Below are 18,065 nucleotides of genomic sequence, written 5' to 3' on the forward strand. Positions count from 1 at the left end.
CAGGCAAATATCACGAATTTGTAGATCATTTCGAGGCGCAGTGAATCGTTTTCCTTTTCATTTTCTAGTTCTCTGGCTTACTATGGGTATTTTTCTATCAAATTTATTTAAAAAATTAGCAATAAACTGATATATGCATCAAAAGCTGTTTATTTTAAATTGTGTTCAGACGATTCACCAAATTTTAGTAATGATTAATTATTTCTGCAAAATATGATTAATGACTAATAGAGACTCCGCTTTATCTCCTTTAAAACAGTTGAAACAAACGCGCGCGCACTAATTAGGTGACAAACCAAAGCCTTGTTTTATGTGTCATCTACCTCTGCTAATTGTGTCATCTAGCTTTATAGGTACTAATAAATGTGTTTTAAAAGTTACAGAGGTAGAACGTGGACCCAATAAGTTTATTAAATAGCCATTAAGCGGAAAGGGGTTAGTCTCAAAATAAATTACGTACTTATGATTTATTTGTTAATTTAATAAACTCAGGATTAATCTACCAGAGGGTAGCAAAAAAAAATCGTTTAACCCTTTTCGTTCGGATCGTTCGGTTTCGTGCGGAAACATATTTCGTTGGAGTGGCTGCGTTCCCGCGAACTAAGCGGGAATGTGTGTAGTCTTTTTAAATACGCATTCCAAGAAATCTGGAGTATTTTCTTCTTCAATTATAATTAAAACAGGTGTGCAAATCAGTATACTCGGCGAGCATCGACTGACCGACTGCTAGTCTAGCGTGTAACCCATCTCGCGTTTTTAATAAAGTTTATAAATCCTGATAATAACCCGGCTTCGCACCAAGCAGCTAATAATGTGCAATATACAACAAACAAGGGAGATACACCTTGAACCGCGTGTACTATGAAACCGCGTGCACAAAAGTGTCTCTAACATCATTAACCCAAGGTGCAAATCGCATCTACTCACAGCGGTCCGACCCCTGCCTTTATTCCTACCTACACACCAAACGCAAAACTTTTACATGTCCTGCCGCGTTGATAGTTCGTGCAGTTTGGTCTTAGCTCAGTGAAATTCAGCACGCTTCCATGCCATGACTCCCTTTGTTTCCATTATATATGGTTTCTGCATTTATCGATTCAAACTATCACTTCCCAAATTTGGCATACATACAAGAAGGCATTCCAAACCAGTCCGTTAGCAGCAAATAGTCTTGGTTTCATATCAGTAAATCGTGAGAAACATTTAAGTTCGCAAATACAGAACAAAATGTATTACAACGCATGCGAATCACTACCAATTTAAATTTGAATAAAATCACTTAGCGAACTTTCCGCGCCTAACTTTATACAATCCGCTTAGCTCGACATTTGCCAAAGCTACTCTACTCGGAATACGGATTGCAGTTTGCAGGTTTTCGTGAGCTGCTTGAATATAACTAAATGGTAGAAAACTCATTATTTTCGAATTTAGTACTTGCACCTAGATGGCGCCTTGTTAAGTTAAACAGGTTGAACGGTGACTGAACGTTTAATTAATTAAAAAGAACCCTCCAGTTGAGAAATGCAAGAAACCTTCACCAGATGTTGCTTCAAGACTAAAATTAAATCGTGCATCGTTTTGAAATATGCAGATTATCCGAAGGAAATTATTTTTTTCGTTCGTGAAGAAATTAAAGTAAATAATTAGTGTATTTTTAAAAAGATAGTAACTTCCGCACGTAATTCGTTTACATGTAGATACCTATATTGCATTAAAATAAATATGCTGACCCAAATACAAAGAAATACACACTTTATTTTAACTAAGTATTACAGCATGCTTATTACTGATAACTTAAAACTGTCGACTTTCAACTAACGATTATTATTACCTTTACAACATATCGCAACTATTCTAATACCCCATTCCAAAATATTAAAATTTCGAATGAATATAACCTAAGTACTTAAGAAAAACTATTGAAAATAACTAATATCGGTCGCGAGTAAAATTTTGCTCCATAATATGTTAGCAAATTTATTTACATATTAATTTATTTTATGTAGTCTCCATAAAGCAGTTGTACACTTATAAGCTAATAAATACAATATATTATATAAATTACAGATATAGAACACATAAAGGTACCGCAAATAAGAAATGGTTAAAAAATATACATTAACTAGAAGTAGTAATAACAAATAGTTGAAATAAGTATATTACATCAGTTGAGACACAGTTGTGTTAAAAAAATATTTATCAACGGAAGTTGAAAATTATCTACCTGAGAAGAAATATGGTTTAAGAGTGTGGTCATTCTCCCAGAGACATGATAATCGGTAGGTTTGTCCTTCCTCTTGGATAAATAAAAAAAGCCTGTGCTGACAAGCTCTGGACTGGATTGGATCTAGTTATCGAGGATGCAATACATTCAAGTACATTAGGATTGCAAATGGGTCCGTTGAGCAGCGTATGCGCTACTAACATCATGCAATTTTTCTGTCAACTTCCAGGATCTAGTCCTAGCATTCATGTGTATATTTATGATTTAAAACAATACTGAAGAAGATAATCTGCAAATAAACATGCAGATCTGATCAGTGTGTTACGTTACAACAATACAACAAGAAAAAAAAATATTCATACAGCAAAGTAAAAGTACAAAAAGTTCAAGGGGGCAGTTTTACCATTTTGTGACATGTGTCAAAAGATAGTCGCTAGACTGTAAATACTCGTAAATGACGTCAAAAATATCAATGGTCAATATAGCACTGGAGTTTATTTGGCCACATTTTGGCCAATTTGCAAACCTCCGAGCTTACGCTGGCCAAAATGTAGCCAAAATGAAGAGATATACCAAACAAAAATTTTGGAAATATTTCCAGTAAATATCTTGGCGCTCCGGTGCTTGCAATTGATTTGTTCTGTTCATTGGCGTGTTCTGATAGGCGGAAGTTTTCGCTTTCGTATTAGTTCCAGAGAATACTTTTATAAAATGTTTACTTTCAAATATTTTTCGGTGGGCTTTTATGTGTTAAAATCATGTATCGCCAGAACGTTAATAATATGACAGGACAGAAAAACTTCAAAGGAGAAAGATTGAAATGTTTGTCTTCCAAGCGATGTATTTCGACCATAGTCTCGTACAAAAAATTGCCCAGCAACATAATATACAATATTAAATTATAATTTATAAAAATGTAAACCAGGTACCAACACGACATTTTGATAAAGACGAAATATTAGTTTCACAGAAAACAGTCCCTTACTCAAACAGTCCCATTTTTTGAAGACCAGCAGCTTCGGCAACAATTAATTCAGGCCGCTGGCATATTGTCATTTGTGTTTATTTCCGCTTTGCAATAAAATCCAAATGACCGTATCCGAAACGTAAAAAAAAGTTTTTGAAAGGTGATGAAATGCAAAATACATTAATTTTTTTTAATTTTAAAAATTTTAATTCAAACACAAAAGTTATAAAAATGGCTCACTTTAATGAAAAATAAATTATATACACTATCGTAACCTCATTTTTATGGTGTTTCACATAAAAAATAAATAATTCAAAAAATCGTTAAGTTTCATAATTTTATTCTCAAATCGCGGTCAGAACATTTGGTTTCTTGGAGGTGTAGGTACATTTTAATTATTCTGTTGTTAATCTCTAGATTTTGAATATAATGCGTGGAGTTTTGTCTTTCTAACATCGTTTAGATCATATTTCTCACAATTTATATGAGGTCATGTGAGCTGTTCCCAAAAGCGAACAAATTAGGCTGAGGTTTTAACCTCAAAGACAATCAATATTACAGTATTTAATCTTATTATACGTACCTATTATTTATGTACCTCCTACGTCTGTCTCGACACATTAATTTCCCACTGAGCAAGTCATTGAAAATTCCATTATAATTATGCTTTATCCAGATAAATAAATACATAAAAACTTTTTAGTGTTTGTGGAGATACGCAGTGAGTAAGAACAGCGCAATAAGTTACATTACGATTTGAGAGTAAATTTAAAAATTACCCAATTTCATAATAGGTTAGTTCTAATATTTCCAATATTTTTGAATGGAAGACAACTTTTTTTTCGGATTAATAAAAAACTGCGAAAATTTTTCACACATGATTAAAGAACCAACAAATACGCTTCATGTTTAGTGAAACGACCATGTAGTTGAATATTACAATTTTAAATACGATACAGATTAAATGTATATTTATTTACACAGTACGTGACATTAAAAATAATTGAATTTGTTAATAATCAATCCCACTCGTGTCGGAATGAAAAAAATACAACAATTTAAGTATTTTGCAAGATTTTCAAAAAAACATGAACTCTTTTGAAATAATTTTGTGAACCGCAGTAGTTACGCCTGTGCAAGTATACGCAGCGCAACTTGGCATATAATTATCCGCATTTTAATTCACGCAGCCGGCCAAAACGTGAGGTAGCGGCTTAAGTGCTGCCAGAACCTGCCGACCAATCACAGGGCGTTTGAGTTTTTTACGGTTATATTCGTTTTTAAGAGACAATTTATACATTCTACGTATAATAATGTATAATTAAAATGGACATATTCAGAATCAACGTTTGTTGATCTATATCAGAGGTTCCCAAAGTGATCTATTTGGACCCCCAGGGGTCGATATCGGCTTGCTGGGGGTCTATGTCAACGAGAAAAAAATTTGGGGGTCCACGAGATTCAAATGGGGGTACATACGAGCGGACCCCCATTTACCTCAAGTCAACTTTTAGGAGTTCCGTAAATGACACAATAAACCTAACACAAATATAATAGAGTGAGAAATGATTTAATTGATATTTGCATTTTTATATTTCGTAAAGTTGTTAATTGAGGTATATAAATAGAGTCTACGTTCCTTTTCTTGTCAGAATTAATATATTCGAGCAAAACAGAGAGGCAGTTCTGTAGGGCCAGCTACAGAAAGAAATTCCCGTTGCTTATCCTGCTTCATTTTCATTCGGTGTAATACCTCACAAGGGTGCCCATGTCTGCACAATGTAAAGACAGAGCAACTATACCGTCACCTGGTTGTTGGGCAGGCAAGGGAAGGGAATCTTTTTACTAAAAATATAAATGATTATCTCATGGGACGTTAATAGTTTTAGGAAAATTCAATATTCGGCAGGCAGGGGGTCCACGGAAAAAAATATTGGCAAGTAATGTACGGTGCAAAAAAGTTTGGGAACCTCTGATCTATATGAATATATTTTTATTATCTCAAGTTCCTTATTATTATTGTGTGTATTCAAATACTTGCACGGATTTTTTTTTCAATGGTACCTATTCAAGTCTCCTACTGTAAAATTAGTTCTGTTTATACATATATATTTTGTGTTCTTGCTTACACTGTCTTTTTGTTAGGCGATTGCCTCCGGGAGCTAATGAAATGGGTTGGTAGGTACGAAGATACTTGCTGACCGTACTTTATATTTCAGAGGTTTAAACATTTTTTAAGAACTTTACCCTTCGTGATCTTGTGGGCCTTCTACTCATGCATATCATATTTTTCTTATTCGTTGAAATGAAATGAGAGTATGTTTTCACCAAGAATACTTCATCATGCGAAACTCAAAATTAATATTTAATTACTCAAATAAGGGAGTAATAACCCATTGGGTTCCAATTTCTTACAATTATTATTTAAGCTTTACTTAAGTTATGGTATAGTGAGTGTTGAGTCATATTATGAGGGTTCGAAGAATTTACATATAATTACGTATATAAAGACGTGCTGTAAAACTTTCAAAGTGGCAAGCAAAAAATATGTCATTTGTAGTCTTAGAAAATACCCAATAATATTAATAAAACGTCCAACTCCAGTAAAATATTGACAGTATCAACAACTCTGTTTGCTAGAGGACAGTCTATTTATTGTTTTCAATTTTAATTTGTAGAACTCCGTTATATTTTTTTATTTCTTTTATATACTCAATAATATAATTATTCAATTTATAAAAACAGTTTATTTATAAACAAGTTCTGCCATGTAACTATTATTACGTGTGACAGCTGTTTTGCCCACTGAAGGCATTATCAAACTGTAAATTAATAGTATTACATAGCAGAACTTGTTTATAAATAAACTGTTTTTATGAATCGAATAATAATATTGAGTATATACTCGTATAAGAAATAAAAAATAGCATATTGTCGTTGACATTTATTTCAATGATGGCAGAATTAATTTATTTAGCACGAGTATATACTCAATATTATTATTCAATATTGAGTATATACTCTGGCATATGATGGCAGATTTAATTTATTTAGCACGAGTATATACTCAATATTATTATTCAATATTGAAATTTATTTATTATTATTATTATTCAATATTGAAATTTATTTAGCACGAGTATATACTCAATATTATTATTCAATATTGAGTATATACTATTTGTAATAATCGATAGTACTTGGTGGCGGGGTTCTAATTTGTATTTTAATCATTAAATGAAAGTAATTTAAGTACTCGGCAAACAGGAGTTAAAGCCGAGAATAACTGGTTGTTTGTAAATAGAAGCAAATTAATTATGACTTTCGATTATTATAAATAACGGTTCCATGATAACTCAACACAGTGACAATTCAACACACTTTTAAAAAGTAATATAAAGTCATTAGAAACGATCAAAAAAATTTTTTTTAACCTAACCTACTTAACCCAGTTAATAAAGTTTTTGTTTCATCACTTTCCATGACTTTTTAAAGATGTGATAAATTATCATCGTGATGATTTATCCGGTCACCATAAATAACATAATTGTTTCCTGCCCGAAGATATTGCGAGTCGTTAGAGAAAAAGCAAAGCCGACTAGATTACAGGTCTGGTCGCGCAACTACCGAATTACTCATGTCACTGTTGTCGCTTCACTGTTTAAAATAGTCTAATCACTATCTGTATTTATATGCTTGCGGTTAAACAACACAACACAAACCTGCAGTAACAACGAGTATCAACAACAATCGCCGCCATTTGCAAACTGCCATTGCTCTATTATGGCACGGCACTGACATCGCTTGACACCTCAAAATCCGCCAGGTTTCTAGCCCTATACTTCTAGCTGGCCTTGTGGTAGTAATCGATGCATCTTCTTAATACGAAAACCACACCTGGTCCTACCGTTTTTTTCGTTTGTACACATATTTTTTTTTAATATTCATGCAAACAAAACTAGTTATACATGAACAACGTTTAAATAAGGAATTTACTGGAAACATATAACAGTGTTTCTTACTTGTTATATTTTATCTCAATTTTGCCAGACAATATGTATTGTTACGTCATTATTTGAACACAGATCTTTGTATAGTATTCTTCATTGGCCATCTAGTACTTCCCGGTGACATTACTATACATCTCCAGTATAGGTTTGATACACAGACATAGGAATTAATAGACGAGAAGATAATGGCGAGGGGTAAAATCAACTGTTGAAGAACGAAGGGGGTTAAGCTGACTGTGATTCGTCAATAAATCAATCTGACAGTAAATAGGCAGCTCGCATTATAATATTATTAGTTCTTAAAAGTAAAATCTGCTTTTGAATGAATAGACATTTTTACATGGGAGCGCAAATTACTCGCCACGTTATGAACTAATTTGCGAAGTCCAAATTCGGCAAAGTAAATTTCTTCTGTTTGCAGAGTCGTAGTTAGTTTCAGAGTATTTAGTTAAGACACTTTTACAAATGTTTCATAATTTACTTACCCCAGTAAACAACGATGAGCACACTTGAGAATCGCTACATTGTGATGTGATAGTATACGTTTCTAAAACTGATCCATATAATACGGTGTGAATAAGCTTAAAATAAAGTAAAATAATGCTTACTTATGGAATGTAATACGACAATTGGGTTTATTCTCTTTTTCACATCTATTTTTACAAGTTTTCATATAACAAGTCAACATTTTGCCGTGTTATTTCGTAAAATGAACCGATGATGCCTCGACCATAGTTCGCACAAGAATGATGACGTCACGTTTTCAAATTTCACTTGAGGCCATACGCGAGCCCAGCCGGCGCCAATGGAACCGGTATGGGGAGTGGGGATAATACGCTTTTAATCACTTAGGGCAGGTCTACTAATATTCATATGTCTATGGTTTGATAGGACAAGACTCGTACAAACATCATTAGGTATGCACAGCAAGCTTGCTTTTGATATAGGCATTTATTAAAAATAAAATGAATTAATTTAGCAAAACTAACTCAATAATTACTATTGTAAGTCATTGAAAATAACTAGTTTTTTAAATATAAATTAATATTTATGAATCATGTGATCCCAGTGTAGCTTGTTTATATAATATTTAAATACTACAGGTACATAACATCATATCATTACATTTTATAGGTTATCTTTGTTCACCTTTTCCGACCACTCACCCGATATCTTCCCGATAAGCTTAACCTGATATAGGTATAAAAGTCATCTGAATTCCAACAAGTAGGCACTCATAATGTGGATAGATACACGTGAATTCCAGAAATACATATGCAGATACAATGATGACAGCGCCTTATCTAACCTGGCATTACATATCATAGGTATAAACAGTTAACAATTACAGGTATAAACGTACCTTTCACAAGCTCTCAATATTCAAACAAATGCTTTACAACCCCACCATTGCCATAGGTAGGTACCTACCAACAACACTTGCGATTCTTAAATATCAAATAAAAGTGCCTACATAAGTATTATAATAAATACACATGTACAAGTCATAATCCAGAGACTAAGAACATTGCTTAAGAGGAAGCTACAAGTCAAAATTGTGTATATTCTTGGAATACCTTATATTGTAGGTAATAGGCATTAAAACCGCTTAACAAACGGAGTCTAGAAACGTTCGATTTAAAGCCAAAATTGTTTTCTTTTAATTTCTTTTGTAAATAATTTTATAAGAAAGCAAAAAAGTTAATCAAGTGAAACTGTCACAGATAATCTTAGCTATAATAGTGTATTTTTTTTTAATTTGTTTCCTTTATGCGTTCATACATTTCTATTAAAAAATATTTGTTTAGTAGATTACATTTATTATTTTTATTAGTAATTTATTATTTTATTTGTATTCTACTCAAGCGAAACGATAGGTATACGTCAAATTTATCTAAAGCATATTTTTTGGATAACAAATAATTATAAGCAATAATTAGTCATCCGAAATACTAATACAAATTGAAAATATCTCCCAAGTAAAAATAAATGCCGCCAACGGGAATCGAACCCATGCCTTCTGATGTCCGGTCAGGTGCTCTGTATCCACTGAGCTATGTCGGCTTATTTCCAACCCGCCAAATGATTCAATATGTACTAGTACCTCAATCAACAATTACTGCTTATTATATTTTTTCACCTGTAAACAACCAACTTTATTTTTGTAGGAAAGGCTTTGTTAGTGCTAAATTTCTCACTAGATGGCGTCGAGACATATGATATCTTCATTTATTGGTGAAATATTTTTGACTTGTCAAATATTATTATTACTTTTTTTAATGATAAACTAACGTTTATAAGACAAGGTTTTTTATGCATAGCATAAAGGATGACAAATAATTATAATTATAGATGCAATAATTAGTCTCCGAAATACTAATATAATCATTTGTTATCCTTTATGCTATGCATAAAAAACCTTGTCTTATAAACGTTAGTTTATCATTAAAAAAAATAATAATAATAATCATATTTTTTGGTATTTATAATGTACACCAATTCGTTTTAAAGATTAATCAAATAGTTATTTGGCATTAAGCTTCGCCTTAAAATAATATTAAAGAAATATTCTTCATTAGTTCAAAGTCAAGCTAAATACATTTCTTCTGTCTGATCTCCTCACTTTAAAATGAACTCAGATTCCATTGAAAAAAATCTGTATAAATTTGTATGTTATATTAACTACCAGCCGACGTGTACCAGACGTTGCTAGGGATTTTGAATGGCTCGGAGAAAAGCTTTGGATTCTAATACACCTGAACACCGAGTACACTTTTAAGGCGGATATAGTATTAAGTACATTTCGAATATTTCAAAATTGAAGTCTTTCTTTCGCTTGATCGTGCCATGACTTCCTCGCGCGTCCTCGTCTTCTTCTACAATTCACTCAGTAATATCATGAAATCCACATTGTTACTGTTATGAAACTACATTATATCTACTTTGATTCGACTCCGTATCTCATCCAAGTGCAGAGATATTTCGTTTTTCGAGCATCCAAAATTATTTTAACCTTCCAGCGGGCGCGTTGAGAAATTTCCCTTGAGCGGGCGCGCTTGTCATAAATTTTACGTCATCAAGTTTTCTCCATGTAAGTGGTGTTTTCTTTATACAAACGTTAGGGAATTTCTTTAAGGATATGAAAAATCATAATAGAAAGTACTTAAAAAAAATATATTTGACTTACTTAAAAAAAACGAAGCAACACTCTAAACATGCTAATATTTCAAAACAAAATATTTTATCGACCTATTTAGTCAGAATCAATATTCTTATCCTTACAATTGTTACAAACCACCTCAACTGAAAAATGGTTCTTGCATGTAAAGGACTGGCAACGGCAACACTTCATTGATGCTGAGGATCTTTTCTTATCCAGTGCACATAACCGACAAACACCGCATTTTGGAAAGCTTCTGTTTTCTTCTTCTGTTATCGGTTCAACTGCCCTACCGTAATTCACTTTGAGAAAAGCATTTATATCTTGCGGTAAATGTTTGACATTTGATTTGACTCTAGCATAGCTCGAAGCTCGATGCTTACAACTAAGTCGCAAGAGTGGGGGAAGCGATAAGGCGCGTTTGTCGTAAATTTTGCGACAGCGCGCCCGCTGGAAGGTTAAATTGAACAATAATATCAGGACTTCAATAATATCGTCATTTAGAAACCAGCTTGTACCATGCAGTTGGCAATAATTTTGCATTTGTAGTATACGTGATTAACTGCACGGAACGTAGTTATAAGAAGGCTATAATAACAAACCTCTTAACACATTCGCCGCCAGAAGCGTTTATTGCTATTAAAATTACATACTATTCGTCCGCCCAACAGAGTGCGTCATAGGCACTGAACCGGTTAAATAACTACTAATAAATATAATGTTTTTCTTCTCACTCTCGGGTTCTGCACGATAATTCCATAACTATGTGTTTACTATTACAAATGTATGTAAAGGTCCTTACAATGGTAAAATGTGATAAATAAATAATTAATGAAAAGTATACTCATTTTGTTTATTGTAAATGTCTGACGTGGGTAAATTTTTTTTGTAATGAGCTGTGTTAAGTGTGTTACACTTCCTAATTTTCTTCAGTCATTGTATCTCATCTGCCCTGATGAAGAATACAGAAAAACTGTAACTATTAATGTAAAGAAACAGAACTCACCCGATATCCTCTTGATGTGCAGCGAGGTGGTGAAATTGTTGCCCATCTGCGACACGTATGAGTCCTTTTTGCCGGGGGGCGCTGGGGCGGGCGGGGCGGCGGGGGCGCTCTGGGGCGCCAGCTGCACGCTGAAGCCGTCCGAGTCCATGCTGGCGCGGGGGGCGGAGCGCGGGAGTCCGACTCCCGCCCCCGCCCCGCCGGCGCCCCCGTTACCGCCCCCCTTGCAGCCCAGCACCTGCAGGAAGCAGTCCCGTTAGAATATAAGTGGTCGGCGTATACGATTCAAATTACGTCATAGCGAATCTTTCAGGCCCAGTTGTTTCGCAGAAATTCAAAAGTAACACTGTCGTCAATTGGCCATTTAACACCATTTTATTTTTTTATATGTGAAAGGTTAATTGCCAATTTTAGGCGCATTTCAGCAGCTTTCTATCAAATTCTTATAATTTTTCACTTGTAGCAAATACTTTGTGGGTATAGGTACATAATTATAATAATTAAAATAAAATAACTTTGTTTGAATACCACTTTATTGTATATATTTATAACCAACCGGTTTCAGTTCAACCCGAACCTTCATCAGGGTTAATAAAAACATATTGTTAAGATTTCAGGTACTGAAATATTAATATTGGTGCTTGTCACCCTAATGATGTGGCAACATTTATTTTGTGTTAGCGATTGCCGGGGCAATTTCGTATTGCCACGGATTTAATTTTTCTTCTCTTGTTACCATCCGTCTTGGGCGGTCGTTTTGGCAAAACGGCGGAGCTGCCAGGTTTTCACTTACATGTGGTTAATAAAACCGCGGAGAGAGATAGCAATATTGGGCTCACCTTACATGAGCTGCCCTACGGGTCTTTTTTATTGTTAAAATAAAGACCATTATTCGAGAGCTGGAGTTATTATTGAAGAGTTACTCCAGTCATACTTCCTTGGAATCTGGTGACTCACCACGCCGGATTGCTCTGTCAGGAGAGTGAAGTCAAGATCCTGAACATTGGTCCTTCGAGCCGGATGATTATTATTTGGATTGATCCATTTGAGACGGAAGATCATTATTTGGAGTGGTCCAGTCGGGCCTCATCATCATCGGGAGTGGTCCAGTCGGCGTCCTCATCACCATCATTGGATTGATCAAGCGAGCCTCATCACGACGCTCGCATGCACAGCAAATCAGGTTGTAGCCTTCCTTTCATTGTCCTTTCAAATTCCATTTAAAAAAGCTAAAAATCTGTGTAGATGCCACATTATTTCGTATTGATTATATCGAATTATATTCGGGTGTTCATAATCAGATGCTTTCAAAATAGCATAAAATTGTTGGTGATAATAATTTTTATTGTTGTATTCTGCCGAATAACTTTGCTTTGCCTTACCTACATATCTAGCCACGCGTTTGCAAACTTTGTCTTTGCAATTTGCATGCCATAGTATTTTGATCGGTTTCTTTATAATCCATAGTATTATTTTATTCACGTCAAAACGTCAAACTGCCGTTTCGAGTTGTGTATTAAGTTTTAAATCAGGTTATTGTGTTATTCGTTTCTAAAAAATGGAACTCGACAAGTTGGTTAAACAGCGCGGGGTGTTGAAAGGTTCATTAACGAGATTTGAAACCTATTTAAGCAACGAAAATGATATTAGGCCCAGCGTATTGTCGTCGAGATTAGATGCCATCAAACCTTCTCTGATGGAATTCTCCAAAATTCAGCTGGAGATTGATTTATTGAATAAATCAGAAGATCATGACGCGAGGGATAATTTTGAAGGTACATATTTTAATTTAATTGCATTAGGACAGGAAATATTATCAAAATTTAAGAAGATTGAAAATGTCCCGAATACATCTGTGAATTTACCACCAATATCAATACCAATTTTTTCAGGTTATAGTCATAAATGGTTGACTTTTAAAAACTCGTTCATTGCCCTAATTCATGATAACAGTAAATTAAATCATGTTCAGAAATTTCATTACCTTATTAGTTATGTGTCCGGAGACGCACTTGATTTGATTAGTTCTCTAGAAATAACCGGGGATAATTATACTGCAGCCTGGACGATGCTTATTTCAAGATACGAAAATGTCAGACTTATTGCAAATAGACATCTGAATTTCTTATTTAATGTTACACCGTTAAAACGACAGAATCATCATGAATTGCGAAATTTAATTGATCAAGCAAACATTCATTTGAGAGCTTTACATAATTTAAAGCTTCCAACAGAACATTGGGACACATTAATTATACATATTCTAACCTCAAAGTTAGATAATCACACACGTAGCCTGTGGGAATCCATGGAGTGCGATAAAATTTATCCTACGTTCGAGCAGTTTAGCAATTTTATTTCACAAAGGTCGCAGATCCTGGAAACTATCCAAGGTGATAATGATGGAATGCAACAGAAAGCGGAACCAGTTGCAACAAAACCAAAGTTTTTTAATTTTAAGGAAAGCAATTCTACGAACAAGGTTACGTTAGCGTCAAGCAACGTCAATTGTATGCTGTGTAATGACAGCCATTTCATTTATTCTTGTAAAATATTTGTTAACAAAGCACCAGCGGCACGAAGAAAGTTCGTTTCAGAGAGCAATTTATGTTATAACTGCCTAAAGCCGGGGCACCCTTCAAAGGTGTGCAGGTGGAAGGAAAAATGCAGTGTTTGTGATCGAAAACATCACACTCTGTTACATATCAATACTGATAATGTACAAGCGGGTACTTCAACTGGCAAGGGTCAGTCGGAGGCACCAGTGAATTTAGCGTGTCATAGCGACATGAACGGGCGAGAAATTTTACTATCTACCGTAATAGTAAAAATAGAAGACGCGTACGGTGGAACACACAAAATACGCGCACTTTTGGATTCAGGTTCAATGTCTAATTTTATTACAAAGGATACTTGTAAGAGATTAAATTTGCATTGTACAAAATTGAACATACCTGTTTCAGGTTTGCATAATAATTTAATTCATGTAAAGGAAACAGTTGACATTAAATTTAAATCATTATGTTCTCAATACGAGGATGAAATATCTTGTTTGGTATTAGATGAGATTTCTTGCAATCTTCCACAGACCGTGATTAACCCAAAAATGTTGAACATTCCAGACGGTGTCCGGTTAGCTGATCCGCAGTTTTACCAGCCAGCTTCTATTGATATGCTGATCGGAGCAGAGGTTTTCTGGCAGGTGCTTCGTACGGATCAGATACAGTTAGGAAAGGGTAAACCTACATTGCATCGAACGGAGCTAGGCTGGATAATATCAGGAGCTGTACAGAGTCGTCATAATACGAGGCCAGTTAAAGTTTGTCATATTTCATTAAATTCTTTGCAGAACCAAATAGAAAGGTTTTGGAAGGTTGAAGAAACCGAAAATAGTAAGCATCACTCTCTGGAAGATAGTGAATGTGAAAGGATTTTCGAAGGCACGCATAAACGCGATGCAAACGGTAGATTTGTAGTCAACTTACCGTTTAAATCTAACCTATCTCAATTAGGAGATTCATTTAGTATTGCTAAAGGTAGATTAGCGTCAATGGGAAGGAAATTCTTAAGACAACCTAGTTTAAAGGAACAATACTCGGAATTTATTGATGAGTATCTTGCGTTAGGTCACATGACTGAATGTGAACCTCCAAAACGCGATGAAATTACTTATTATTTACCACATCACGCTGTATTTAAAGAAGCAAGCACAACTACTAAAATTCGTGTTGTTTTTGACGGGTCGGCTAAACCCGCTCGAGGGATTTCTTTGAATCGCGCTCTAATGATTGGGCCCACCATTCAAAATGATATATTTTGTCACTTGGTATTTTTCAGAAAACATCAATATGCAGTCACCGCAGATATTGCAAAGATGTACCGCCAAATTAATATCAACCCGGAACACAGAAATTACCAACGTATATTATGGAAAAGGGATGCGGAGGATTGTTTGAAACATTATACGCTAAACACGGTGACATATGGTTTGGCTCCTTCGCCTTATTTATCAATACGTTGTCTGCACCAGCTAGGTAATGACGTTTCATTTACTACATTTGATACTCCCACGGAGTTGCCAGAAACGGCGAGGATAGTTTTGGTTACTAGTAGTCCTGTCGATTGGGAAATATTTAATAATTATTCTTCATTAAGACGACTGAGGCGCGTAGTTGCTTATATGTTACGTTTCATACATAACTGTTCTAAACGAAAACCGATGCGGGTCGACGAGCTTTCTGTAATCGAACTGGAACATGCCATGCATGTAATGATTTTGAACGCTCAGCGATTCGCATTTCGTGATGAAATAGCTTCTTTAAGTAATGGAAGATTTGTATCTAGGCGGAGCAAGGTAAAGGCACTAAATCCTTTTATGCAGGATGGGTTATTGTGTGTTGGAGGTCGACTATCACAATCTGATATTACCTCGGTCTCTCAAAAACATCCAATTTTGTTACCACAAAATCATAAGTTGACTGACTTAATAATAACCCATCTGCATTATGAGAATTTGCATTTAGGATGTAATGCTCTGCTCGCATTACTGCGTTTACGGTTTTGGCCAATATTTGGTAAAAACGCAGTAAAGCGAGCACTGCATAAATGTATTGTATGTTTCCGAGTCCGTCCGCGCGAGTGTCGCCAGCTCATGGGTGACCTTCCTGCTGACCGATTCCGAATCCAAAGACCATTTTATGTAACCGGCATAGATTATGCAGGTCCAATTTTAATTAAGTCTGGTTTAACCAGAAATGCTAAGAGTGTAAAATCTTACATATGTTTATTTATTTGTTTTTCAACGAAGGCAATTCACCTAGAATTAGTGACTAATTTAACTTCAATGGCATTTATGAATGCATTGAAAGATTTATAGCTAGGAGGGGTAAACCCTCACGACTCTTTAGTGATAATGGAACTAACTTTACAGGTAGTTATAGGGAACTTACTGAACTATTTGATTTTTTGAAGGCATCTGATAAGGAAATCCATAATTTTTTAGCCCAGCAGAATATTAGCTGGAGTTTCTTGCCTCCCCGCTCACCGCATCACGGTGGACTTTGGGAAAGTGCAGTTAAAATGACCAAGTTACATTTGAAAAAAGCCATGCGGTCAACTGTTTTGACATACGAAGGCATGAATACCATACTAATACAGATTGAGGCTTGTTTAAATTCCCGTCCTCTGACTCCATTATCATCAGATCCAAATGATTTAAACGCACTCACTCCTTCACACTTCCTTATTGGCGACAACCTGTTAGCATTGCCTGAGCTTGATATCCATCATCTGCCTACAAACAGGCTTAATATTTACCAAAAGATGTCTACCGTTGTTCAATCTTTTTGGCACAGATGGAGCCGGGAATACCTAGCAGAATTGCAGAACCGAGTCAAATGGCAAGAAGGACGTCAACGCAGTTTACAGCCTGGTGACATGGTCATCATCAAAGACAACCAAATACCTCCGCAGTACTGGAGGATGGCGCGAGTGACGGAGATCTACCCTGGTCAAGACGGACGCGTCCGCGTCGTCTCCTTGAGGACGGCCAGAGGTGTCACCAAAAGAGCCGTGACACAGCTCTGTCTACTTCCCATGGAGGATCCTTCCTCCAACCTGGATTAAGAAGCAATTACAACACTAAAAGTGATGTTATGTGTGAATCAAAATGCCGTCAGGCTCAACAGTGCCAAGTGATAAGATATTTTCTCATAAGTGGGTGCAGCGCACCAGAAGTTTCTACGTTATTAGACTTTATTTTTTAATGTCAAGTCTGACATAGGGTTATATACGTTGTTATAAGTTTTTTGTTATTATTTTGATATCCATGTATTGAATATTGTTTATTTTTGTATGTGAACCTGTTGGGTAAATTCTGAGTACCAATGTTGCAATCTCTTCCTACATTATTTTATGAAAAACGACTATTCCTTAATACTCGTTTTGGGGCGGGAATATGTTAAGATTTCAGGTACTGAAATATTAATATTGGTGCTTGTCACCCTAATGATGTGGCAACATTTATTTTGTGTTAGCGATTGCCGGGGCAATTTCGTATTGCCACGGATTTAATTTTTCTTCTCTTGTTACCATCCGTCTTGGGCGGTCGTTTTGGCAAAACGGCGGAGCTGCCAGGTTTTCACTTACATGTGGTTAATAAAACCGCGGAGAGAGATAGCAATATTGGGCTCACCTTACATGAGCTGCCCTACGGGTCTTTTTTATTGTTAAAATAAAGACCATTATTCGAGAGCTGGAGTTATTATTGAAGAGTTACTCCAGTCATACTTCCTTGGAATCTGGTGACTCACCACGCCGGATTGCTCTGTCAGGAGAGTGAAGTCAAGATCCTGAACACATATTTTATGAAATATATTTTATAAAAACATATTTTATAAAAAAAATATGTTTTTATTAACCCTGATGAAGGTTCGGATTGAACTGAAACCGGTTGACTATAAATATATATTCAATAAAGAGGTATTCAAACAAAGTTATTTTATTTTAATTATTACAAATTCTAATAAGCTGACATGCTAGTTGTCCTCTACTGTTGACCACAATTGGTTCAAAGGCTAAATCGGACTTAGAAACGGCATTTAACGTGACCCTTTCAATCGTCAAAAAAAAACAAAAGTGCCGAATGGCCTTTTTATGACCTTCCCAAACGTGATTTTTTGCGAAACAACTGAGCTTTAATA

At 35.2% G+C, this 18,065-nt stretch overlaps 1 protein-coding gene across 3 annotated transcripts in view; it reads right to left on the reverse strand.

The window, feature by feature from the left end:
• Pde8 (phosphodiesterase 8) overlaps positions 1 to 18,065 on the reverse strand; it is a 604,329-nt gene that overhangs the window by 491,162 nt on the left and 95,102 nt on the right. For all 3 annotated transcript variants that reach the window (XM_089638788.1, XM_089638790.1, XM_089638789.1), the window contains exon 3: positions 11,368 to 11,602. In XM_089638788.1, the coding sequence (XP_089494914.1) occupies positions 11,368 to 11,602 (235 nt within the window). The remainder of the gene's footprint in view (positions 1 to 11,367; positions 11,603 to 18,065) is intronic.

This window comes from Hesperophylax consimilis, chromosome 13, assembly GCF_061612785.1.
Source record: "Hesperophylax consimilis isolate HC1 chromosome 13, BYU_Hcon_1.0, whole genome shotgun sequence".
Taxonomy (NCBI): Eukaryota; Metazoa; Arthropoda; class Insecta; order Trichoptera; family Limnephilidae; genus Hesperophylax; species Hesperophylax consimilis.